This window comes from Mobula birostris, chromosome 13, assembly GCF_030028105.1.
Source record: "Mobula birostris isolate sMobBir1 chromosome 13, sMobBir1.hap1, whole genome shotgun sequence".
Lineage (NCBI taxonomy): Eukaryota > Metazoa > Chordata > Chondrichthyes > Myliobatiformes > Myliobatidae > Mobula > Mobula birostris.
In genome coordinates this window covers 73,001,439-73,028,394 of record NC_092382.1, presented here as the reverse complement: position 1 = coordinate 73,028,394, position 26,956 = coordinate 73,001,439, and the positions used below count along the sequence as shown (strand labels likewise).

Sequence of the window (26,956 nt, the reverse complement as noted above, 5' to 3'; positions counted from 1 at the left end):
GCCTGAGTCAGTGGTGGAGGCAGATACACTAGTGAAGTTTAAGAGACTACTAGACAGGTATATGGAGGGATTTAAGGTGGGGGAGTTTCATGAGAGGCAGGGTTTGAAGGTCGGCACAACTTTGTGGGCCGAAGAGCCTGTACTGTGCTGTACTATTCTATGTTCTATGTTCTATTCCCTTCCCAATCCACAAGGTGCTGGACCCTACCACATACTCAGCGAGATGCCAGGAGAGGCTGCACCGTATAGGCAACGGAACAATATACAAGACGAGGAGGTGGGGGAGGTGAGGTAGTAACCAACGAGCTGGGAAACATGAAATGCTGTGTAGATCTTCAGTGATGGTGGTAGAATCAATCTATGCGACACATTGTTGACAGTGTTGTCTACTACAAACTGTCCAACTTAACGTGCTGCCAATTTGCCGCTGTCGACTTTCAGTGGAAAATCGCTAGATGACAACAAGAATTCCTCCACTGGCTTGAATGGCCGTACCTGTCGACGGAGCCGATCAGCCTGCCGGGGATGTTATTTCTGATCACACAGCAAAGAAGCCCTGGCTCGCCTCCATGTGTGCTTGTAGCGCTGGATGAGCTGTTCAGCGGCAGAGACTCCTACTGCAATCTCCCGATCAGGGAAATACGGGTGCTACAATCCATCCTGCCATTCAAAAGGAGAAATACCCGCGGAGGAAGACCGCAGGTTATTGTGGGTGATCTCTTCCCAAACCAATTGGGAGCTCCAGGACTGGAGTTGGGAAGAAGCAAGGCAGCGCAGGGTTGTCTCCAACTCCTGGTTCACTCTCTCAGTCTGGCATTGGGGGTGGAAAGCAGATTGAGATTTTGGCTGTGGCTTTTAAAAGAGAGCAGAGCGCCTTCCAAAACTGGGAAGTGAGGTGTGGTCCATGATCAGACGTTACGTCCTGAGGAAAGCCGTGGCGACTTAACACACAGTTGAACAATTAACGTGGCATTGTCACGATCCGAAGGGAGCTTGGGGATGGCGATGAAGTGGACAGCTTTGGAACATCGATACACAGCAGCCAAAATGGTCGTGCTTACATTGAACGGTGTCGTCCCAGTGATGCACTCTACATAGGGGTGGGGACGGGGCGGAGCGGTACCGACATTGGACATAACAGGGCCGCAGGACGCTGGCGTGGTCTTGTTCCGAGTGTAGGTGGGACACGCAGATACAAAGTCCTGGAGATCCTGGGACACAGATGGCCACAAAAAAATGTCTCTGTATAAACTCCAGGGTCGGTTGAATTCCCGGATATCCAGCCAGAAGGGAGGACTGACACCATTCCAACACTTTGGAAGGCACCGCAGTAGGAACAAACATCCGGTTGGGAGGTCCCCCCGCCCCCCACCCCGGCTTGGGTGCCACTGTTATGCAGCCCTCACCTCTGCCTCCCCAAATCACCCGTGAAGCAATACACAAGCTAAGAAGAACAGGCAGTCCTTGGATCAGTCGAACTGCCAAGTGAAAGCGTCGGCCTTGGTAGTATTTTGCCGAGATGACAGGTAAGGATGAAATTGAACCGCGAGAAGAAGAGAGACCACAAGGCTTGACGAGAGTTGAGTCTCGTTGCATCAAGAATTTAGGAATGGTTCTTGTGATCTGTCCAGAGAAAGAACGTTTTCTCTGCCTCCTCCAGCCAGTGTCGTCATTTCTCCATGGTCTACCTGAAAGCCAGAAGATCCCTGTATTTCTCTCGGTAATTCCTCTCGGCCGGACTCAGGAAACGGAAAGGAACGGCAGGAGGGTGCACCCGGCTCTCCTCAGACGAGCGCTGAGAGAGGACATCGATGCCGACATCGGATGCATCCGACTAGAATATGAATGTTTGTGATGTGTCTGGGTTTTGCCCCAGTGGCTAAGTGGTGAAACGTCGCATTAGCTCTAAAAATGGTTGGTCGGCATCGTCCGTCCTACGGAATCCTGCCGAGTTCTTCCTGGTAAGTGCAGTTATCGGAGCCGCGATGGAGCCGAAATTGTGGATGTTCTCAAACCCCATGAAGCACCGTACCTGTTTGACTGTATATGGTTTGGGTCTCTCTGTAATTGCCGGAACTTTACTATGCTCCATTTGAACACTGGCTGGGGTGAGCATATGCCTAAAATGACGCTTCTCTTGGGCACCGACACTGATTCCTTCTCAACCATCACTGGAAATGATCCAGACTGGACAACTTCGCTTAGTCCATCACAGAATTGATCCCACAACCCATTGACAAATTTTCAATGGCGATACAGTTCACTTATTTATTATAATTATTTATATATTTTCTTTAGGTTGTATTTTTGCTCTGTTTAGTTGTTTATCGTTGAGTGCAGTATTTCAGCAACTTCCCTGGTGGTGATCCGGCGCTCTCGCCGCCGCGACCCTTTCTCGGTTCCCAGTCTTGAGGCTTGAGGCTGCGGTCTTGAGGCTTGAGTTTGGAGACAGACTGGGGTCTTGAGGCTTGAGTTTGAGACAGGCTGGGCTCTTGAGGGTTGATCTGGGAGACAGACTGGGGACTTGAGGCTTGAGTTTGAGACAGACTGGGGTCTTGAGGCTTGAGTTTGAGACAGACTGGGGTCTTGAGGTTTATGCTTGGAGGCAGACTGGGGTCTTGAGGCTTGAGTTTGAGACAGACTGGGGTCTTGAGGCTTGAGTTTGGAGACAGGCTGGGGTCTTGAGGCTTGAGCTGGGAGACAGACTGGGGTCTTGAGGCTTGAGCTGGGAGACAGACTGGGGTCTTGAGGCCTGAGCTTGGAGACAGACTGGGGTCTTGAGGCTTGAGTTTGAGACAGACTGGGGTCTTGAGGTTTGAGCTTGGAGACAGACTGGGGTCTTGTGTATTGAGCTGGGAGACAGGCTGGGGTCTTGAGGCTTGAGCTGGGAGACAGACTGGGGACTTGAGGCTTGAGTTTGAGACAGACTGGGGTCTTGAGGCTTGAGTTTGAGACAGACTGGGGTCTTGAGGTTTATGCTTGGAGGCAGACTGGGGTCTTGAGGCTTGAGTTTGAGACAGACTGGGGTCTTGAGGCTTGAGTTTGGAGACAGGCTGGGGTCTTGAGGCTTGAGCTGGGAGACAGACTGGGGTCTTGAGGCTTGAGCTGGGAGACAGACTGGGGTCTTGAGGCCTGAGCTTGGAGACAGACTGGGGTCTTGAGGCTTGAGTTTGAGACAGACTGGGGTCTTGAGGTTTGAGCTTGGAGACAGACTGGGGTCTTGTGTATTGAGCTGGGAGACAGGCTGGGGTCTTGAGGCTTGAGCTGGGAGACAGGCTGGGGTCTTGAGGCTTGAGCTGGGAGACAGACTGGGGTCTTGAGCCTTGAGTTTGAGACAGACTGGGGTCTTGAGGCTTGAGCTGGGAGACAGACTGGGGTCTTGAGGCTTGAGTTTGAGACAGACTGGGGACTTGAGGCTTGAGTTTGGAGACAGACTGGGGTCTTGAGGTTTAAGCTTGGAGACAGACTGGGGTCTTGAGGCTTGAGTTTGAGACAGACTGGGGTCTTGAGGCTTGAGTTTGGAGACAGACTGGGGTCTTGAGGCTTGAGCTGGGAGACAGACTGGGGTCTTGAGGCTTGAGTTTGGAGACAGACTGGGGTCTTGAGGATTGAGTTTGAGACAGACTGGGGTCTTGAGGCTTGAGTTTGAGACAGACTGGGGTCTTGAGGCTTGAGTTGGAGACAGACTGGGGTCTTGAGGCTTGAGCTGGGAGACAGACTGGGGTCTTGAGGCTTCAGCTTGGAGACAGACTGGGGTCTTGAGGCCTGAGCTTGGAGACAGACTGGGGTCTTGAGGCTTGAGTTTGGAGACAGTCTGGGGTCTTGAGGCTTGAGTTTGAGACAGACTGGGGTCTTGAGGTTTGAGCTTGGAGACAGACTGGGGTCTTGTGTATTGAGCTGGGAGACAGGCTGGGGTCTTGAGGCTTGAGCTGGGAGACAGGCTGGGGTCTTGAGGCTTGAGCTGGGAGACAGACTGGGGTCTTGAGCCTTGAGTTTGAGACAGACTGGGGTCTTGAGGCTTGAGCTGGGAGACAGACTGGGGTCTTGAGGCTTGAGTTTGAGACAGACTGGGGACTTGAGGCTTGAGTTTGGAGGCAGACTGGGGTCCTGAGGTTTAAGCTTGGAGACAGACTGGGGTCTTGAGGCTTGAGTTTGAGACAGACTGGGGTCTTGAGGCTTGAGTTTGGAGACAGACTGGGGTCTTGAGGCTTGAGCTGGGAGACAGACTGGGGTCTTGAGGCTTGAGTTTGGAGACAGACTGGGGTCTTGAGGATTGAGTTGGAGACAGACTGGGGTCTTGAGGCTTGAGTTTGAGATAGACTGGGGTCTTGAGGCTTGAGCTGGGAGACAGGCTGGGGTCTTGAGGCTTGAGTTTGGAGGCAGGCTGGGGTCTTGAGGCTTGAGTTGGAGACAGACTGGGGTCTTGAGGCTTGAGTTTGGAGACAGACTGGGGTCTTGAGGCTTGAGTTTGAGACAGACTGGGGTCTTGAGGCTTGAGCTGGGAGACAGGCTGGGGTCTTGAGGCTTGAGTTTGGAGACAGGCTGGGGTCTTGAGGCTTGAGTTGGAGACAGACTGGGGTCTTGAGGCTTGAGTTTGGAGACAAGCTGGGGTCTTGAGGCTTGAGCTTGGAGACAGGCTGGGGTTTTGAGGCTTGAGTTTGGAGACAGGCTGGGGACTTGAGGCTTGAGTTTGAGACAGACTGGGGTCTTGAGGCTTGAATCTTCGGAGGCTGGAGCTCAGAGACAGACTGGGAACTGTACATCAAATACAGTCGGGAATAATGCTTCGAAAAGCCGGGACTCATCTTTAACACGACACTAACATGAGACTGAACAGTACATAGACGTAGAACCGCGGCTCATCCTTAGACAAGCATGGACTCAGCTTTATCTCCACAGCAAGGTGAGACAGGTCCATCTGTCGGGTAACGGCAGAACGGCCTGGATTTCCACACGGAGGCGAGGACAAGGCAATACAGATCCCTCCGCAGTGCAACGGCAGAGCAGCATGACTTACCCCACGGAGGCGAGGACAACAAGAGATAAACACCGAAGAACGACAGACAGTTCTATCTCTGCATCGAGGTTGCTCCGAGTCGCAGTTACGGCCAGCGACCTCGGCTGGTTACGGAAACAGCCGGATCCCTACCGAGCTCGGAGCGGCTGACGGCCTCTCAGCTGGCCCGGGAAGCGGCAAAATGCATACCGAAAAGACAGCTCCGACTACCGACAGTATGGCTCCATGAGGCGATGGTTCCCCAACGCGGCCTAAAGATGGTAAGTGGCCGTTCGCTTCAGCCTTCCACCAGCAGGTTGCTCCCAGGGGATCTTGACAAGACAAACCAGCAGCCCACCCTCAGCTCCAAGGCTAGGTATATTCCAAGCCACAAAATGGGAATCAGGGATGGCCTCCCCCTCGTTCCCCATCTGTTATTTCTTTTTATACACACATTCTTTCTCTCACTCTCTTTTTTCTCCCTCTGTCCCTCTGAATATACCCCTTGCCCATCCTTTGGGTCCCCACCCCCGTCTTTCTTCCCGGACCTCCTGTCCCATGATCCTCTCATATCCCTTTTGCCTATCACCTGTCCAGCTCTTGGCTCCATCCCTCCCCCTCCTGTCTTCTCCTATCACTTTGGATCTCCCCCTCCCCCTCCAACTTTCAAATCCCTTACTCACTCTTCCTTCAGTTAGTCCTGACGAAGGGTCTCGGCCTGAAACGTCGACTGTACCTCTTCCTAGAGATGCTGCCTAGCCTGCTGCGTTCACCAGCAACTCTTATGTGTGTTATTTATACGTTAGAGCTGGCTTTACTCCATGCACTGTACTTGCAGTTCTCGCATGACCCTTATCCACCTCCACCTCACTATCTGCTCTAAAGCTCTAGTTCCCGTCCCCCTGCAAATCTAGTTTAAACCTCCCCGGAGCAGTGACTAGCAAAACTTCCCGCAGGGATGGTGGTGCCCCTCCAGTTCAGGTGCAACGCGTCCCGTTGGAACAGGTCCTACCTTCCCTGGAACAAGGCCCAATTGTCCAGAAACATGAAGCTCTCCCTCCTGCACCAACTCCGAGGTCACATATCTAGCTGCATTACCATCTTATTTCTACCATGACTAGCAGGTGGCACGGGTAGCAATTCTGAGATTGCAACCCTGGATGTCCCGTCCTTCAACTTTGCACCTAACTCCCTAAACTCTCTTTGCAGGACCCCCTCCTTCTTCCAAGACACGTCATTGGTCCCTACATGGACCGCGACATCTGGCTGCACACCCTCCCTCCTGAGAATACCGAGAACTCGATCCGAGATATCGCGGACCCTGGCACCAGGGAGACAACAGACCATCCGAGATTCTAGCCCTCTCCCACAGAAACTCCTATCTGTCCCCCAACTATCGAATCCCCTATCACAACTGTTCTCCTCTTTTCCCTCCTTCCCTTCTGAGCTGAGGGTCCAGTCTCGCTACCAGAGACGCGACCACTGCAACTTGTCCCTGGTAGGTCGTCCCCACCAACAGTATCCAAAATGGTATACTTATTATTGATGCGAACAGAAACAGACGTGTTCTGCTCTTTCTGTCTATTCCCCTTCCCTCTCCTGACAGTCACCCAGCTACCTGCCTCCTGACTTTTAGGGGTGATCACTCCCTGTAACTCCTGTCTATGTCTGCCTCTGCCTCACGCATGATCCGAAGTTCATTCAGCTCCAGCTCCAGTTCCCTTATTCGGTCTGTCAGGAGCTGCAGCTGGATACACTTTTTACAGGTGTAGTCATCAGGGACAATTGTGTTCGCACTGACTTCCCACATTCTGCAAACAGAGGACTCGACTGCCCTAAATACTGCTTCCATTACCTACTCCTGTGCTAATTAGAGTAATTAAAGGAACTTACCCGGCCTTACCTCATTGGGAGCAAGCTCGTTCTCAGCCTCTGCTCGCCGAAGTCTCTTGAACCAAAACCTTCCTACTCTGTCTCCTACTACACCGTCGCCCACTCCTGCGACGCCCGCTCCGTTAATCTGCTCGCTTTTTAAACTCTCCGGCTGTTCGCAGAGGCCGACCTTCATGCGCTTGCGCAGTCGTGCCCCGTTCAAACTGCCGAAGAAAAGTAGGGAGAACTGCTGGGGTCTCGATCCATTCCCTCTGTAACCCCACTGGTTATGCCTTCCGACATCGAAAACGGCCCATTTATTCTGTCTCTCTGCCCTTAACCTGCTGATTTATTTTGAGTCCATAAAGGTAGATTACCCGCAATCTAATGTGCTTATCAGAATTATTTTTTTTTTTGCATTCCACCTACACCACCTTCATCAGTTCCCAATTTTCCATCTGTTTATCCATTTCCGAACCCACGCTGACTCTGTCAATGCCGTTGTTGCTGTCCATGCAGCCCCGTGGGTGGATGATGTTGTGTCTGGGTCTGTGTGTCTGCCTGTAGGACCCTGTGTACAGAATACAATGGGAAGATTGACTGTGGTTCAGTGTAACAATTGTATTGGAAATATGTATCTGCATCCAGGGCTTAGTGTGGGACTGAATGTCTCTGCTGTCTGAGAAGGTGGAACTAAAGAGCGGCTGGTCTCCTGGTGCTCTGTAACGCACCTTGTGTGTTCTGTACCTTGTCCCTCGACAGGAGTGAATATCGGATTTGAATGAAGCCTTTCCCTGTGGGTAGGAGAGGAAACAGGGTCAGTGAAGGACAGGTAAACGTCAGACGGCCGTGTGAAAGGGCCGGTGTAGCCAGTGCTAGTATCAATCTCTCTTTTTCTATCTATCTCTATCTCTATCTCTCCCCTCGCTGTCTCTCTGCCGCTCGCTGTCTCTGTCCCTCTATCTCTCGCTTGTTCTCTCTGTCAAACACATAACACAACACACACACACACACACACACACACACAGATGTAACGTTGTCATTTACTTCCAGCCGTCCTGTATTTATTTATATTCCAAGTTAGAGGAGATTGTTTTATCATTTAACAACACACATCATAGTTGCTGGTGAACGTAGCAGGCCAGGCAGCATCTCTAGGAAGAGGTACAGTCGGCGTTTCAGGCCGAGACCCTTCGTCTGTCCATTCCATTGCATACTGAAGCATTTCATCTCTATTTTCGTTTGAACTCTGGCAGATTTGGGATGTTCATCACATTCTATGACATCAGCAACATCAGAAACTGCTGCAGGATCTCAGAAGAGATTTTCAGCACATTTTGTGTGTCGCCTTGCAATTCCAGTGTCTGCACATTTTTAGTGTCTGTACACCAGCAACAGGTTTATATCGTTGCTAACACGTCCTTGTTCTGTCCGATGTATTTCTGTCCGTAGCTGTGTTTCCGTGCTGTGTGTGTGTGTGTGTGTGTGTGTGTGTGTGTGTGTGTGTGTGTGTGGGTGCGTGTGTGTGTGTGTGTGTGTGTATGTGTGTGTGTGTGTGTGTGTGTGTGTGTGTGTGTGTGTGTGTGTGTGTGTGGCCGTGAAGGAGTTAAGCAATGAAGGACAGTGCATCATGGGAAACCGCAGGGCAGATGTTGGGTGTCGGTCGGACGGTGTTGGTGATCTCTGTATATCATCCAAATATCCGGACCTGCCTCTCGGTTTTTTGGCACTACCTTACTTCCATTTTTCTATTTTCTATTTGTGATTTATAATTTAAATTTTTAATATTTACTAAATTTTACTATTTTTGATATTTAATATTTGTAATCCAGTGAGCGGGAAGCGCAGAATCAAATATCGCTTTGATGATTGTACGTTCTAGTGTCGATTGTTTGGCGACAATAAAGTATCAAGTATAAAGTATAAAGTATAATTAGCCAACAAAAACCTGAAATCTGTAAACGTGGCTGGTGCGTGACAAAGGTCATTGGAACTGTATGTCTGGGTCTTGGGCTCAGCATGGGACTGAACGTCTCTGCTGTCTGAGTCTGCGGAAATGGTGACCTGTCGGTATCATTGTGCTCTGTATCACACCCTGTGTGTGAGAGAAGTGGCTACTTTGTCCCTTGGTTCTCACAGGAGGGAATATCGGAGTTGAAGAAAATCTTTATCTGTGTGTAGGAGGAGGAAGCTGGGTCAGTGGGGGAGAGGTAAATGTCAGACGGTTGTGTGAAACCAGTGCCAGTACCAATCTGTCTGTCTGTCTCTCTGCCTGACTCTCTCTCTCTCTCTCTCTCTCTCTCCCTCTCTCTCTCTCTCTCTCTCTCTCACTCTCTCTCACTCACTCACACACACACACACACACACACACTCACACACACACACATAAAATTGTATCTGACGCTTCTCATTCACTTTCAGCCATGCTGCATCTGTTCATCTCGCAATTGAGAGGACTGTTTGTATTATTTAAGCGGTCTGCCCATTCCTTTGCAGATGAGACATTATTCCTTCAATTTTCGTTTGGCTTCTGTCTGATTTCAGACGCTCACAGTAGACTATTACATCAGTAGCATCACAAAATGCTGGAGGAGTTCAGTAAGTGTGGCCGGTCTGTGACAAACAGTCTTTGTGTCTGTGTGTGTGTGTGTATGTGTGTATCTATGTGCATTTGCGTGGATATATCTGTCTGTGTGTGTGTGTGTGTGTGTGTGTGTGTGTGTCTGTGTGTGTCTGTGTGTGTGTGTGTGTGTGTGTGTGTGTGTGGAGGGGGGATGTTGGAGCAATAGGAAATTGAAGTTCTAAATGGGAAACCGCAGAGTAGAAGTTTGAGTTTGATCGTTCGCCAAAAAAAACGTGAAATCTGTAAATGCAGCTACTCCGTGACAAAGCTCAGTCTTTGTCATTAGAATTTAGGCATGATTTCACCAGACGAGTCATTGCTGAGGTAATGCTCAGGAATTTTGAAATGTTTGTCTTGAATCGGCCGAATACTTACATCACAGACAATGGTGTTGAATTAAAGTGTTTGTTCAAGTTAGTCAGGGGTATATTCGTATCTCTGGAGATCGATCCAAAGTATAAATCAGGGCTGTTAAGAATGTATCAGCTCAGAGTTTCTGCCAGAGTTGTGAATTCGGGAGTAACATACGTCACAGGTTCTCACTGAAATGGTGAATACTGGCATCTTCCGAATAGATGAAGTTTACTGACCTTTAATTTCAGTCTTTAGAATTCCCGGTAAGCCACAGAGGCAGCTGCCGTTGGACAGAACTGAACTTCAATTCCAATGTTGTTATTATTTCTGTCGCCAACAATTCTGAGAAGAAACACTTTAACTGGTTTTCCATATATTCTGTTTTGCCTCGATGGGAGTTTACAGTATTCCATGTTTCTGTTCCGTCCGTCGGCATCCTGTGGCTGACAGGGAGAACCATGGAAGTTTATGATTGTCTAATGGAAGAATCCCTCCATCACTGTCCAGATTTATTCATTACAACTAGATGAGACGGCGAAGGCATCGGTAGAAAATATTCCATTCACTATTGATTCCGAGGAGGGTTTACCCAGTTAGAGCTTTCCGCTCTCACTTTATGTTCTGGTAATCAGTAAAGAATAGGGATTCAGATCATATTGACTTTAGTTTACCGTGCGAACTCAGTTTTCTACGCTGCGTGTGCACGCCGTCTCAACCTTTCCCCAGCTAAATGCAACAATGTAGTGGAAATATTACAGGACCTCGTCAAACCTTTGCAATGGTTTTTGCTCAGGAATTTCTCAAATTCCTGTTCCCTCTCTGTCTTCCAGCGAACCTGGTGGCGATTGTGATCCTGTCCCGGGGAAAGTGCGGTCTCTCCAAATGTGTCACTCGCTCCCTGGTGGGAATGGCCGCGGCCGATCTCCTGGTCGTCATTTCCGAGCCGCTGCTGAGGTCGATTGCTCGGTGTTATTTTCCGCGATCATTCCGGTTCATCACTGCTGTGTGCAGACTCGGTCAATGGTTGGCTTTTGCGAGCACTGCGACCTCAGTCTGGCTGACTATCGCTTTCACCGTCGATCGGTTTGTGGCCATTTGCTGTGAGAAGCTGAAAACAAAATATTGCACCGAAAGAACGGCGGCTGTGGTTATCGGGACCGTGAGTGTGCTCGCCTGTTTGGAGTGTGTCCCCTGGGGATTTGTACACGATCCTTTGGCAGTAATTGATGGTGTTCCCTGGTATTGTGTTTATACATCCAGCTTCAAAAGTTCTCCGTCATGGGCGGCATTTTCAATGTTTCACCGCATTTTAACCCCTTGTGTCCCATTTTTTCTGATTTTGCTGCTCAATATTCGAACTGTTAGGAAGATTCTAGTGGCCAGTCGAGCCCGCCGGGGGTTCCGGGGACAAAAGAGTGGAGAGAATGACAAGGACCGGGAGATGGAGAACCGACGCAAATCCATCGTTTTGCTCTTCAGCATATCCGGTAGTTTCATACTGTTGTGGGTAACGCAGGTGGGATTTTACATCTATAAACGGATTTCAATGAGTTTTGATTATTCTGGCACGGATCCCCGTTACATCACAATAAAAACAGCGGGAATGCACCAACACCTGTATTTAAGCCCTGACTCAGAAAGAATTCCGAGAGGAACTCCAAAATGCCGTGAAATATCCACTGAATCGGATTGTGAAACCCATGAAACGTGAGAAATAAATGTTATCACGTATTACAATTCAGCTACCTGTATGCTCTTATTGTGTACACCCAGTTTTCTGATCCCAACTTGTGGGTGAATGGAAACAACGTGATGACCACAGTCACAAAAGCAACGCGCAACATTCTGGAGATCCTCAAAACGGAAAATAACACACAGACAATATCAGAATCCTATTGAAATGACTCTGCCCGAAACATTTTTCCACGGTTTATGGTTGGCTTGTTGAGTTCTCCCAGCGTTTTCTGTGTGTTGCTTAAGAGTTACAAAACGGTTGTTTACAGCTTAGAGACACATTGTCTGGGATTCTCCAACTGTGGATGCTTCGAGGAGCAGAATTTGCTGGCATCCTGGAGAGATTTTCCAGTATTTGCAGCCTATACTACGTAGATTTGTGCAGAGATAGCCTGTCATCTAAAAAAACAACTTTGAAACGCGTATGAAGACGTGCAGTGGAGAATATACTCACTGGTTGCATCATGGTCTGCTACAGAAGCACAAATGTCATTGCATGGAATTTCCAATGAAAAGTTGTGGATGCAGCCAGTCCCTGACTGGTAAGACATTCCCCGCCATTGAGCACATCAACAAGGAGCGCTGTCACAGGAAGACGGCGCTCATCATCAAGGGTGAAGAGCATCAACACCCCATCATCCAGGTGATGCTCGCTTCTCGATGATGCCATCAAGCAGAAGTTACAGGAGCCTCAGGTCCATGGCACAAAGTTCAGGAACGGCTATGCCCCCTAAATAATCGGCTCTTGTATAAGAGGTGATAATTTCACTGATCCCAAGCATGAACTCACATTCAATGAAGCCAAACCTCATGTTCTTGTTTCTTAATTCATTTTTCTTCTTTCTCTTTTTTTTTTATTTGCGCTATTTGATGTCTTTGTTGTCTTGTGAAAATTGCAGCCTCTCCGTCTTCCTTATGTGCATTTGTTCCGTAATTCCATTCAGTTTCTTTATATTTACTGCGTATGCCCGCAAGAAACAGAATCTCAGGGTAGTAACTGGTGAGACATATGTACTTTAACAATGAATTTGCTTTCTACATTGAATTTCCGAAAGCAAGTCTGATGAGGATAGGTTGAGCAGGATCGCGCCTTTCTCTTTGGAGAGAAGCGTGATGAGAGGTGAATTGAAAAAGAGATGCACGATTACAGGAGACCTACATCGAGTGGGCAGGCAGATATGTTTTTTATCCCCAGTGTAGAAATGGCTAAAACAAGGGGCATAATTTCAAGGTCATGAAAGAGAAGTATAGAGTTTACCTTTGGTACGTGTTTAAAAACAGTAAAAGTGTGGTATTTTATGGTAAGGACGGTGGCAGAGGCAAATATATTAGCGGTATTTAAGAAAGTTTGCACTGGCGCTCATGCCTTCCACTGATGCAATTCGTGGGGAGAGAATATTTGATAATACATCCGTAAAAAAAGACTAAATCTTTTGAGATCTTTGGGGGGGGAGGGGGATCTTGATAAACAGATGCAAGCTAATTATCAATTATCAGCTACTTCAGTGTACTTCTGCATCACCTCCCATCCCCCCTTCTTTATCTGATTTCTCATCTTTCTTTCCAGTCATGATGAAAGGTCTCAGTCCGAAAAGTGGAATGTTTACTCTTTTCTTCCTGAGTTCCTCCAGAATTTTCTGCGTCTTGCAAGCTAAGGATAATTGTGTTAAATCTCGCAAACCCCAAAATGCCTCCTCCACTGCAGCCAAAAAATACATACCGACAACAACAGCCCCGACCACGTCACTCACAGACAAAATCAATCAGGGACGATAACAATCCTGGACCCCGTCGAGGACAGGAAAACAACAACAGTAACAGTCCGCGACCAAGTTACTCGCAGAAAAAAAATCAGGGATCAAAACAGAAACACACAGAAAATGCTGGCGGAACGCAGCAGGCCAGGCAGCATCCATAGGAAGAAGTACTGTCGACGTTTCGTAACAGTCCTTGAGCCCGTCAGTCGCAGAAATAAAATCAGGGACGATAACAGTCCTCGACGTCGTCACTCGCAGCAAAGAACAGCGACCAAAGTCTGGAGCTGGCCAAGAGGATTGGAGACAGGCACTAGCAGGGATGACGGCAGATCCACAGAGGCCAGGGTTCCTGGGGGCAAATGGGAACGCGCAGGATAGGTGCATCACAAATAAGAATAAATATTCGAAAGGGAGGATGAGGCAACCGTGGCCGAAAATAGAAAGTAAAGACAGCATAAAGACAAAAGTGAGGGCTTATAATATAGCAAGCATTAGTTGGAAGCTGGAGGTTTGAGACGCTTTCATAAACCAAAAGAAGACTATTAAAATTGATGAGAGGAAAGATGAAATGGAAAATAGTAGAGATGAAAATACCAATTTTTCAGACATATGAATAAAAGGGAGGCGAGGGAGGATATCAGAAAGCTGCAAATGGCGCGGGAGAAGTGGTCATGGGCGAAAAATAAAAGACGGAATCACTGAGTGAATATTTTGTGTCGGTTTGCACTGTGGACGACAACAGCACAATGGCACCAATAAACGTGCGTGAGAGAGCATAAGTGAGAGTAGATGTTAAAATAACGGAGAAGGTACTCGTGAAGCGAATAGGTCTGAAGATAGATGTCAACTGGACCAGACGGTCTACACCCCAGCGTCCTGAAAGAGGTAGCTGAAGAGATTCTAGAGGCATTAGTAGTACCCCTTCAAGTATCATTACATTCTGCAATTGTTCCTGATGACTGGAAAATTGCAATTGTCACTTCACTGTGAAAGAAGGGAGGTAAACAAAAGAAAGTCAATTAAATGCCACGTAGCCGCACTTCAACCTGTTCCAAGATTCAAAAGATTCAAGGCACTGTTGAGGAGAACGGGCGAAGTTCTGTCAAATAGATAATCGTGTAGTACGGTAATGCACCTTGGAAGAAAGGATAACAAACGTCTCTAAATGAGGCTAATTTTCAGAAAGCAGATTCCCTGCATGCCTACCTCTAGGCTGCAGTATTCCCCGCATGCCTACCTCTAGGCTGAGTCAGAGTTAAAGGAATTTTAACAAGCAATTTTAAGATCCAGTTCAAGAGTGGAATATAAAAGCAACAATGCAATGTTGACAGATATAAGACATTGGTCGGAGGGTCCAGAGGAGGTTCACGAGGATGACACCGGGAACACAGGGGTTATCGTGTTCAAACGAGGAGAGTTTGATAGCTCTTTCTCTGTGCTCACTGCAGGGGCATCTCATTGAAATCTATGGAATATTGAAATGTCTACTTAGAGTAGAAGTACGGAGGGCGTTTTCTTATAGTGGGGCAGTCTAGGATTAGAGAGCAGGGCCTCAGAATAGAACGATGATAGTTTAGAACAGGGATATCTTTATCCAAAGGTGGTGCATCTGAGGGATTAGTTGTCACAGACAGCTATGGAAGCCAAGTCATTTGGTGTATTTGAAGCAGAAGTTGATAATTTCTTGATTATTAAGGACGTCAATGTCCATGCCCGGTAGACTGGTGTTGAGGGGGATCATAAATCAGCTCTGCTACAATGGCGGAACAGACTCGGTGGGACGAATGACCTGTTCCTGTTTCTTTGTCATAAGGACCTATGATCTTATAGTATTATTCTACCTGTGTTACACGGTATAGCTGCCAGAAAACAAAGAAAGGACATATATCCGTCATTTTAACCCTGATTCTAATCCTGACCTTTATCCCCAGCAGTGGAAATCTCCTTCATTGACGATACTGACGCCAGTGTTATCCCTCTACACTCACGTTCTGACCTACCTGTCCTGAAACAAATTCCCACATTGTCCAATCATACTATTTGTATTGGAATGATGATTTATCATTTCCATCACTGACAATAAATCACTTCTCTTGTAGTGCTACGGTGGGTGATTAACATAGATGGAGCTGCGATGGCCGAGTGGTTAAGGCGTTGGACTTGAAATCCAATGGGGATTCCCCACGCAGGTTCGAGCCCTCTACAGGCACGAGGGACCAGAACTCCAACTGCCTGTCAATAACTCCCTGGCTGCTGTCTGAAAGCTACATTCTCTGCCAAATCCAGGCGGCAGATTTTAACACTCTTCAATACTCTTGCATTTCTACTCAGTGTCCAGAGTTCAATTCTACTCCGACTCTGATCAATCTCCGTGAGGCAGCTTAAACAACCCTTTCTTGTGGAGTCTACTTAGCGACGATATTGTTACTTTGCAACCGAATATATAACAATAGATTTCGAGTAGAAATAGAGCGATTCATATCAGTGGGTTCTACAGCTGTATGGACATAAAACGCCTCCCTTCGTTCACCAACGTACTTCCTTCAGCAACACTGTGGACGATTTATTGCACTGAGCAGAAATCCTGCATCCAAATCCGCAGTAACTTTGGAATTATAAGAGTTAATGGCACCAATTTAATGCTAATTGTCTTTATTTATGATTGAAGTAACTGGGAGAAGTAGCATCAATAAGTATAACGTAGCGCCCTCTCTTGCTCTCTCTGTTGGACGCTCAGGTGTAAACGCATGAACTATTTCCCTCCTCCGTCTGAACAGTGACAATACTTAAGAGCCCTCCAGCTTCCGACTTTAAATGAAGGGACCGAAAGAGCCCTTTTGTTTTCTCGCTGGAGTGAAATACTCTGATGGTCAAGAAAACACTATGAGGAAAACGATGGCCCAAAGTGAACACGAAATTGGTAAATTGCAGTGTAACTCTCTCTCTTCCACTGCCTTTCAAACTCCCCCGTTTATCTGTCTTGCCCTGTCCACGATGTGACTCTCTCCCCTGCTTCACTTCCATGTCTCGCTCTTTCTCTATCCGCCTCTGTAACATACACAAACTCACACACACGCACGCACACACACACACACACACACACACACACACACACACACACACACACACATTCTCTCTCTCTCTCTCTCTCTCTCTCTCTCTCTCTCCCTCAGGGGAGCTAAGAATGGGGTAAGAGTTGCGAATGAACTGAAGGGTGCAAGTGAGGATGTGTGGTATGACAGAGTGGTCGCTGTTGTTCGTTAATCGTTAGTTATGTTGGCAATGTTGATGCAAAATCTCGTCGTGATCAGGAAGTTTCTGCATGCGACAAAATTAGGCAGTGCTGTTGATACTGGGGGAGATAACTGTTGAGTACAAGCGTACCTGGTTCAATTATAGAAGTGGCGGATGTGTGGTAAGTAGATTCCAATACAGGTAAGTATAATGTCGTGCATTTTGGAAATAAAACTTGCAAAGCAATTGCGCTCTAAATGACAGGGCATTACGGAGTACAGTTAACACGAGGGACCCAGAGGCACAAGCTCACTGCTCGCTGATTTGGGAAGTCTAGTGAAAACCCTTTTCTCATTCTGCCCTGCCTCATTCAGAGCAACAGGAAGGAACGAAAAGTAAGACCTTATGATAGGTCGTTGTTGAGGTTGTGAATAGAGTGTCATGTACAGTTCCGGACGCTCTATTATAGAAAATATAATCGCCGTTAAACTGGAAACAGTGCAGTAAGTTATATAATGACGTTTTCAGGACAAGAAGAACTGTGTTATATAATGAGTTTGTCCAAGCTTGTCATTTTCTCATTCCAAGACGAGGAGAATGAGATTTAAACCAGAGATAAAATGAATGTTAACAGTCTTATTTGAAATTGGAATATTCGGAAGGAACATGGGCAGCAACGTTTTCACGAAGAGTTCAGTGAATATGTGGAATGAGCTGCCAGAGGAAGTAGATCAGGCAGGTCGAATAGTTTCACGAAAGGGCGGGCCTTGGAGGAATATGGCCTGCACGCTGGAAACTGGTACTTACTCTGGTGGGAAGGTGGTCGGAATGGTTCTTTGAGTCGAAGAGCCTGTATCAATTCATAAATTCTTCACGACTCGTATCAGTGGGTTATGTCAGATATCACTGGACAGACATGATATGGAAGGCAATGGCAAAGACGAATGCTTGGTTACTAAACCGACTACCGCTGTGATCAGGCGATGGAGATACAGTCACATTGCTGAGCAATCACACTGTCTCTGACTCACTTTTCACTTCTTACGGGCAATGCGGAACAATGTCATCCCGTGATGCGTTCACCGCCGGGACGAATGTGTAAACAAAAAGACTTTGATCAACCACCAATAGTCAGAATCAGAGTAGACACTGGTATGTTGACTGTCCTCTTTCTAATTAAACGTGTCCTGCTGGTGCACAGGTAGACAGATGGCGAATAGATTAGATGAAGTAGCTTACACGAGGGCTAAATGGGCACAGAGTATTGTTATGAAACGGTCTTTGATCTCACCGGTAAAGCAGATGAAATTAATGAAACATTCCAACAGCTACAGTATAGGCACCTGGAACCTGGAATAGTCGAAACACTCCAATCACCCATGTACAGATTCTTCACAGCGAAACGAGCAGGAGGTCTTTTTCGGAGGTAGAGAGGCTACAGAAGAACTTAGGTTCGGAGAATGGACAAAGAAGTAGCAGATGGGATGCAGTGCAGGGAGATATATGGTCATACACTTTCATATAAGACATGAAAGTGCACACTTTCGCAAAGGAGGGAAAATGCATGCAATAAAACTGAGGCGCTAAGAGACTTGGGAGTCCTTGTACAGGCCTCTCATTGCGACGTACACAACTGCCCATAATGTCCCAAAGGTTAATTTGTAGGTTGAATCTGTGGTGATGAAGGCACATGCGATGTTTGCTTTCATTTCAAGAGGACTAGAATATAAAGCAAGGATGTGATTCAGATACTTTACAAAGAACTGGTGAGGCCTCGCTTGGAGTATTGTAAGCAGTTTTCGTTCCCTTACCTGAGAAAGTATTGCTGAAGCTGGGGAAGGTTCAAAGGAGATTCAGAGAAATGATGCTAGGATGGATTGGCTAGTGATATGAAGAGCGTTTGCTGGCGCCGGGCCTGCATTCGCTGGAATTCAGTAGGTTGCGCGGTGACCTCATTGAAACCTATCGAATGGTGAAAGGCCTTGATAGAGCGGATGCTGAGAGGATGTTTCCTATGGTAGGAGAAAATAAGACCAAAGGACGCAGCCTCGAGATAGAGGAGCGTCCTTTTAGAACAGAGATGAGGAGTGAGTTCTTTAGCCATAGAGCGGTGAATCTGTCGAATTCATTGCCACAGGCCCCCGTGGAGTCCAAGTCTTTTTTTGTATAATTATCAGAGATCGATAGATTTCCTCGTTTGATTGATCAGGGCATGAAATGATACAAAAGCAGGAGAATGGGGCTGAGATGAAATGTCGAAGCAAACCCGATGTGACAAACGCCCTAATTCTACTCCTATATTTTTTTTGTGGTTTTATGGTGCTGAGTCAGCCCAGTGCAGATTAAGCATAGACAGGAATGGGGTTGTAGTGGAAGCAAACTAATCCACACCATAATTTAAAATTAGCACATTAAATTACAGCAGACAATATTTTAATTCCCTGACCGGGAATCGAACCCGGGCCGCGGCGGTGAGAGCGCCGAATCCTAACCACTGGACCATCAGGGAAGCTGATAAAACGCAGCACACAGCAATGGACAACTATCAAATGAGCAAAATACTTTATACTTTATTGTCGTCAAACAATTGATACTAGAGCGTACAATCATCACAGCGATGTTTGATTCTGCACTTCCCGCTCCCTGGATTACAAATCGATAGTAAATATTTAAAAAAATTAAATTATATATCATAAATAGAAAAATAGAAACATGGAAAGTAAGGTAGTGCAAAAAATCCGAGAGGCAGGTCCGGATATTTGGAGGGTACGGCCCAGATGCGGGTCAATATAAAACAAAACCTATAGATAAATAATAATAATGAGTAAATGTGATCAACATTGCCACGAATCCACCGCTCAGCATTTTGCAGATCCTTTGTTCACCCAGTGCTTCTGGTTAAGAAACACTCTAGACTCTGAATGACTCTGTGGTAAACGCTCGTTCTCCGTGTCTTTATAAAGATTGTGACATTCAGTTTCTCTTATGAGCCCTGGGTCATTTTCTTTATTTTTGTCTATCGCCTCGAAGCAATTCAGTAGTTGGCCCTACGATCCCGTGACCACATCATTGTTGCCGACATATCTGGCGCCTCCGTCCTAAAGGCTGATTTATACTCTACGTCAAATCGACGCCGTAACCTACGCAAATGGCCATCGCGTTTTGTAAACATCCCTCCGCCTGGATGGAGGTAGGAGAAAGAGAAACAGACTTTCAGAATGCCCGAAATGTGGTCTGGCGATGGAATGGTAGGCTTTCCTGGAATGGCGGCGACTCCTGGGCTGGGCGAGGAGCTGCAGCGCAGGACGAGGAAATCCGGCACAGGACGAGAAGCTCCAGCCCAGGACCTGGCTCTTGGAGTAGGTTTGGCTCGGTTCTTGGACTCGGCTTGATTAGGCTCTTACGGACGAAGCCGGGACCCTCCTTGGAGCGCAGGGCCGAGACCCTTCTAGGACGCAGGGCAGGGACTTTTCCAGTGCGCAAGGCCGGGACCTTTTCTTGGACGCAGTGCCGGGATAACTGCCGAGGAAACCGCCGAGGTAACTGTGAGAGTTTCAGATGGGGAGGGGAAGGGAACAACCCAGCAGCCAATCTTTGGTTTCCAGAGGTATTTATGTGCCAGCCCAAAACGAGAATCAGGTGCCTCAATTAAGGCAGTCAATGGAACAAGGGAAAACAGAAAAACCCGGAATAAGGATCGATGAACCGGACTGTGAACGGGAATGCGGATTTCACGGACCGGACCATGACAGGTACATGGACTGTTTTACATAGCCAACGAAAAGGGAGACATATCTGGACTCATGCGGGTGTCCATGGCTACCCATTGAATCTGGAGTAAGTGGAAGCAGCCGAAGGAGAAACTGCTGATGTGAGGACCGGCTCTGCCAGGCAGAGGATGGTGATGATAGAGGGGAACTGCTTGGTTCTTTCCCTGAGAAATGTGGAGAGTATTAAGGCCCTTTTAACAGAGAGACTGGACATCCATAGAGAAAATGAGACGGTCATAGCCAGGGAACTGAAATCTAGTGAGTCGATCAAGAGCTCGGGAAGGTTTGCGAATGCAGGTGGGAAGGGACTGAGTATGGGGCATAGGATGGACTGGAGCTATGAGAACGCAGGATCAGTGGGGCAGGATTAGGCTGAGACAATGAACCTACCTGGACAATCAGACTTGTGAATCAAATCGGAGGTAGAGCTAGCAGTTCAGGGCAATAGAACCATGAGTTTTCTACAGTGAATGGAGGTTCTCCAGAGTTGATAACGTCAGTGATACTGTCGGAGACAGTTCTGTGATCGTCCGTAGTCGGGATTATTCAAGGTGTAGGGATGAAGACGTGTCTGAGAGTTCTCGCCTTGTCTCAGCAAGGTAGAGGTCAGTCCGCCACTCTACAACAACAGCACTTTGTCTGCGTGATCGAAGGTAAATTTGGGGATGGGGGTTGAGATTTGGGAGGGCAGTGTATTCAGAGGGGTAAGGTACAAGGAGAAGTGAGGATTCCTGATGCTGAGGCGGTTGATGTCTAGTTGGCAATTAGTGATGAAGATATCCCAGAGCAGGCAGAGAACCAGCGCGCTGAGTCCAAGAAGAGGAGGAGTGTTTGAGACAGGAGAATGTACCGTCAGTGCTGGGTGGTGAATTCTCACGGATAAGGTGTGCTCGGAGACGGAGCTCAATGGGAAGTAAACTTCACCTTCCCAGCAGCTCCTCTGAACGTCTGAGAAACTCCAACCAATTGTTTATGAAAGTGTCTGCAGAAACACCACATAATATTATATGTTGCGAAGACGAGACATTACGTTTTCACCGATGGTGCAGTACTCCGGTTAATCCCCACGCGGAATTGAGACAACCAATTGGCTGCAGGGAGTGAACCGAATCCGCCAGTTTTTCAAAACGACCGTGGCAGGACTCGAACCTGCAATCTTCTGATGACTTCCACCATGTCAAGCACCGAAGTCAGACGCCTTATCCATTAGGCCACACGGCCGTATTTTGTGAGAAAGGCCAAAGGGAATATGCTGAATGCTGCAAGAAGTTTCCACCTGTAAAATGACTTCCTGACCGAGCTAAAAGTACTCGTAAGCGGTAATTTCATGCCAGGTGAACATTCGACTATTGTTGTCAATATCTCCCCAGGCATTCCTGCTTTGGGCTGTTCAATATTCAGATTGTGTCACACAGAAAGGAATTCTCAAAGGCACATGCCACTATACTTTGCCCCGGCGTTATATTCTGGGATTGGAATCAGTGAAAAATGTCCACCACATTCAATGCAGTACATTACTGATAGAGTGATTTCGATCTCTTTTTAGGTATTTCAGCCGTTGGTCTGGTATTCCAGAACCGAGCAACCATGTGTTAGTGTCGGCTAAGCGTTAGGTTGTTTGGATCTGCGTCTGCGCACAGCCGGGCGTGCCGTCAGCGCGTCATAATGTGGTAGCTATTGGGTTATTGCATTTGCCCAAAATACGGAAAATCGTCATTCTCGAACCAGATGGCAAATCCTCATAACATCTGTTTACTGAAATCAAGCAATATGATAACAAAACTATTGAAATATTATTTAATTGAACATAAATTTATCTCATTTTACAACTCAACACATTCATAGTTTCTCCGAGTTACAGAGCACGGATTCGGTAGTTATGCCACAGCACGTCCATAAGGTCCAAAGTGCATAAATACTTATTCCCATGTTTCCTGTGGTTGGCATATATTTGTCTAAACTGTCCTTATCCACCTCGGTGAATTCTGGTAAGCACGGCGAGCAAAGTAATTCGGCATAGAATCTGAACACACATGGGTGGACCTAAAACAGAAGTTTTAAATGTTATGAACAAAAAAAGAAAAAAAAAATCAGAAGTTCGGAACAGAAGAGAGAGAAGAGCAGACGAGGTGGCCGAGAGGTTAGGGCGATGGACAGCTAATCCATTGTGCTCTGCACGAGTGGGCTCGAATCCCATCCTCGTCCCGACATGTTAATCCGGGGGACCACATCTTAAACTGTCACGCTGTCACTTTAAAACATCCAATCTTTCAAATTTTATCACAGGGCCGCCAAGCGGTTTGCTATGTGAGTCATGAAAAGCGATATTCATCATTAATTTATCACCAAATTTGGCCTCAATACTGTATATCAAGATAAAACAATAAACATGCAGTATAACATTTAATTGCATGTAACCTGCAGAACAAGTAAACAGTAAGGTGGAGAATCTCAACAAAATAGACTGCAAAGTGAAGAATCCATATTAAGCGTCAAGGAAGCACTCAATAATCGTAGACGGGCTGGATTGAACAGTCTTTGAGACTGGTAGCATGTGCTTTCGGGCTTCTGTCCCTTTGTCTCTGTATTCCCAGTGTTTCCAGAGAAAAAATCCCGGCGGGCAGTGGGAAACAACGTGTGCACAATGACCGCACTGATCTGCAATAGGAACTGCATGACGCCCTTTTATGGAAGAGTGTGATAGATCGTCCGCAGACTACAGGAGACCATGACTGCTTGGAACATCATTAAGATAGATTTATGCATTATGCGTAATTGTACAGCCGGTGAGGAATGAGTCGAACAAGTAAGGCGCCAGATGCCATCAAAAGCAGAGGGTTACAGTGAAGCATTGATAATACCTGGGGTCAGGCCCAGAGACGGACAGTGCGAGCGAGCAGGGATTTCATCTTCTCTTTCAGCGGCTCCCTGAACCTGGTCTGTGTCAGGGCGTAAAGAGCCGTGTTTGTGGAGAAGCTCAGAAGCTGCAGCATGACGCCCAGCTCCCGCAGGCAATCGGGTGGAAGCGTCGAAGAGTTGGAAAAGCACAGCAGATTCCACGCAGAATACACAGTGAACGGTGCCCACAGCAGAGCGAAATTACCCGAGATGACCAGGAGTAAAGCTAGGGACTTTCTCCGGCTTTCCATCTCCGGGTCTCTGGCGCTCTGCCCGTTGCTGGAACTCCGGAGTCTCCTACGGGATCTGCTGTTGACAAAGTCGTGTCTGGCGGCTAAACCATTCGTCAAAAGAACCAGCACAAAGGGAACTACCGGGGTGATAAGATAATGGAGGAGGTCGATTGGCCTCGAGATAGATAAGGACACATACAACACACTTTTTGAACATATAAATGGAGCAATTATTGCTGAATATGTCCGTGCGAGCTGAAAATTCCGGTAAATGTTCCTTAAGCAGCTGATCGCAATCACTGTGCCCAGAACAACAGCTGCAGTTTTTTTTTTCCAGTGCAATATTTTGTTTTCGGCTTCCGGCAGCAAATGACTACAAATCGATCAAAGGTGAAAGTGAAGGTAAACCAGACTGAAGAATGGATGGCGGCGTAAATCAGGACGGCGTGGATATTACAAACCGGCGTATCCATTGACCAGAAGAGGACTTCCCATGGGACGAAAATATTCGGAATCCTATTCAATACCAGGTCCAAGAAAACGACGAGCACATCCGCCAAGTCATGGCAACCAGATAGCGAGTGACAACCCGGGAGAGCCCTCACTGTCCCTGGGACAGGATTGATATCGTCACCAGATTCACTGCGAGGACAGGAATCAAGCAGGGAATACTATCAGGATTGTTTACATATAATTTATACCATTCTTATCTGGGCAGGCATATTAGGAAATTATTTTAGCAGAGAAAATAATATATTCCTAGAAGAATTATATAGGAATATATTCCTAGAAAATCATATAAGAATACATTGCTAGAAAATTCTATAAGAATACATTCCTAGAAAATTATAAGAATGTATTGGTACAGAAAATCAATTATTACTATCAACGAGTAAGGTAAACTAGTGAAAGATGAACCGCAATATTTGGAAAAGAACATCACCCAACAAATCCGTTTGAAAACCATGGATAATGGCCGCTGATGATTTGACAATGTCATACGTTTTGGGGGGAAAGATGTGAATTCCCTATCGAACAATAAAAGTGCAGAAAATCAAATTCCACTACCTGAGCTTTCCTGACATTGACTGGGTTTAGATAAAGGGCGGACTCCCGCCCCTGAATGTTTACCATTGTCCAATACAATCCAAGTTCTGACTTGCTGTTGGGAATGTTGCTGTTGACTTGCTGTCAGGAAATGTTTCCGTGCAGCTGAGTTCAATTCGTAGAACAGGTGATTGATTCAGAGCTGCCCTATTTAGCCAATTTTCCGACGACCCAACAATTTCTTCGAAGCAACTGACCTGAAGTTTGGAGAAAATAATCGGTACTCTGGGACATGTTAAGTTTGAGATCTGATTTTAATACGTCGCATGCTGAGGACACGAATCGCTTGTTAACTGGACAGATTATTACTGAGAGTTTGCTTCCAGTTAATGGAGTGCATGATACTCTAACTTCTCAAACGGTTTGTACACATGGAGTACGTATGCACGTGCACAACCATCCAGTGCTTTCACTGCATTTTAAATACATTGATGTTGAACATTGAGTTTATTCCCTCATGGTTGTTTATCCCAGTCCTTAACTGAATGTGATTCAATTGAATGAGATTGAATGTAGAATATAGCATTGCAGTTAGATGTATGAGACGATGATAAGGGTAGGCTAGGTGGGGCGAAGTCTTTGCTTGTGCTCGTTGCATTTCCAAGGCTGAAGAAATTGCAGGGAAGATCAATGGACAAGAAATTAGTTTGTTTTCCGATGGAATGAATTGCGTTCATAATTCTACAATTCCTTCCAATTTTCAGAAAACTATTCCCATACCAAGCCCTGTATTATGCAACCAGGACTCTTTCTGTGATGGGTCTCTGGAAATTGGCGAAAGTAACTGGCGAATGTTGAATTTCCTTGGCTGCCTGAGGAATTAAGGGCTCGATGTGTCCCATTAGCCATGGTGTAGCTGGACTTGAACGGAATGCTAGTGACAGTTGAAAATATGTGAATAGATTTACCCCATCTACCTCTAGCTCAACACCATGGTGTAGCTGGACTTGAACGGAATGCTAGTGACATTTGGAAATATGTGAATAGATTTACCCCAGCTACCACTAGCTCAACACCATGGTGTAGCTGGACTTGAACGGAATGCTAGTGACAGTTGAAAATATGTGAATAAATTTACCCCAGCTACCTCTAGCTCAACACCATGGCACCAGTCAGACTTATGTCAGCCACTCTACATCACACTCGCTCACACTGAGAGTTTATTCCTTTCAAGTTTTTTTTATCCTACCTCTTGATTCCCTTTCACTACTCCTGCTGCTCTGTTTGTTTGCTGCGCATTTTATTCTTTCTGGTTGAAAGCTGAATAATCTAGAGCGATGGCCCTGTTTTATCTCCAAACAACTGCTTCATAGCCTTTTGGTTACCATTCCAGTTTTCAGATTTCTGTTTTTAGGTAATTTGAACAACAACTAAGTAACTGAGTTCACACTGATATGCCCCATCGGAAATTAAATAAAATGAAATTATAATGGCATTGGCGTTTTATTAATAGTATCATATCATCCCAATTAGAGGACGGAATCATATACAGACATTGTGGGGAGGAGGATGGCCGGTGGTATGGAGATTAGTTCAACGGAGCGATCGTTGATATTGTGATTTCATTTGTTTTTTCTTGAACATAATTTAACTTGAATCTCATTAATAATCCCTACCTGCGATGACATTGCCCAATTGAATGCAGTTAGTATTTGGACCGAGAAAATAGCTAGAGCCAGAAATATTCACAATAGGTTGACTTTATGTGGAGAAGACAGGGTATGAGTTTTCTCGCTTTGCATTTCATTATAGCAAGGTTTTACGTCTGCCTCAGAATAACAGTTCGAAATGGAATTAAGAAAAAATATGATCTTCACGTAGGAGGAGACAGGACAGTGAAAGGGAACGTGTGAAGATTCAGATGTGTGTTCACACTTTTGTGCTGCAATGAACATGAAGCTGCAATTGGCGGATGCTGCTGGAATGACATGAGGAAGGGACAGCGTATCTCAGGAGGTCTGAGATTGTATGAATATGCAGATGGTTCTGAGAGGCGCGGTGTGGCGGAATGTTCTCATCGATAATATGGCTGATACGGACAAGGATTTGCAAGCCCAGAGCCAGTGGCTGGTAGGCAGAGGCCCGGGCGTATATATGACAATCAGACCGGCTGTCCAAGGGAATATTGTGGGTTAGAATTCAGATTGAACTTGTATGGAAACACAAGATGTTGAAGCAACATTTTACGGCAGCAAATATTTCCAAGAGCGGGAAAACATGAACTATCAGTCTGAATGGAGAAGGAACTATTGCATTTCCAGAATTACCAGATACACTGTGAACGTCAGCGCTTTGACAGTGCATTCACAAATGCTGATATAAAAGCGCTAACGAATTAATTCCTTGTGTGTGCGGCAACAGCATGAAATTTGAGTTAA

General features: G+C 46.6%; 1 protein-coding gene and 2 non-coding genes across 3 annotated transcripts in view; 1 reads left to right on the top strand and 2 right to left on the bottom strand.

The window, feature by feature from the left end:
• LOC140207995 (NACHT, LRR and PYD domains-containing protein 3-like) overlaps positions 1-26,956 on the top strand; it is a 118,617-nt gene that overhangs the window by 28,854 nt on the left and 62,807 nt on the right. The window contains exon 3 of the mRNA XM_072276527.1: positions 6,449-6,454. Within this exon, the coding sequence (XP_072132628.1) occupies positions 6,449-6,454 (6 nt within the window). The remainder of the gene's footprint in view (positions 1-6,448; positions 6,455-26,956) is intronic.
• Positions 19,008-19,079, bottom strand: trnae-cuc (transfer RNA glutamic acid (anticodon CUC)). Its single transcript has one exon. It is a non-coding gene; the product is annotated as a tRNA-Glu (tRNA).
• On the bottom strand, positions 21,469-21,561 carry trnar-ucg (transfer RNA arginine (anticodon UCG)). Its single transcript has 2 exons — positions 21,525-21,561; positions 21,469-21,504 (listed from the first exon to the last, which is right to left on the bottom strand). It is a non-coding gene; the product is annotated as a tRNA-Arg (tRNA).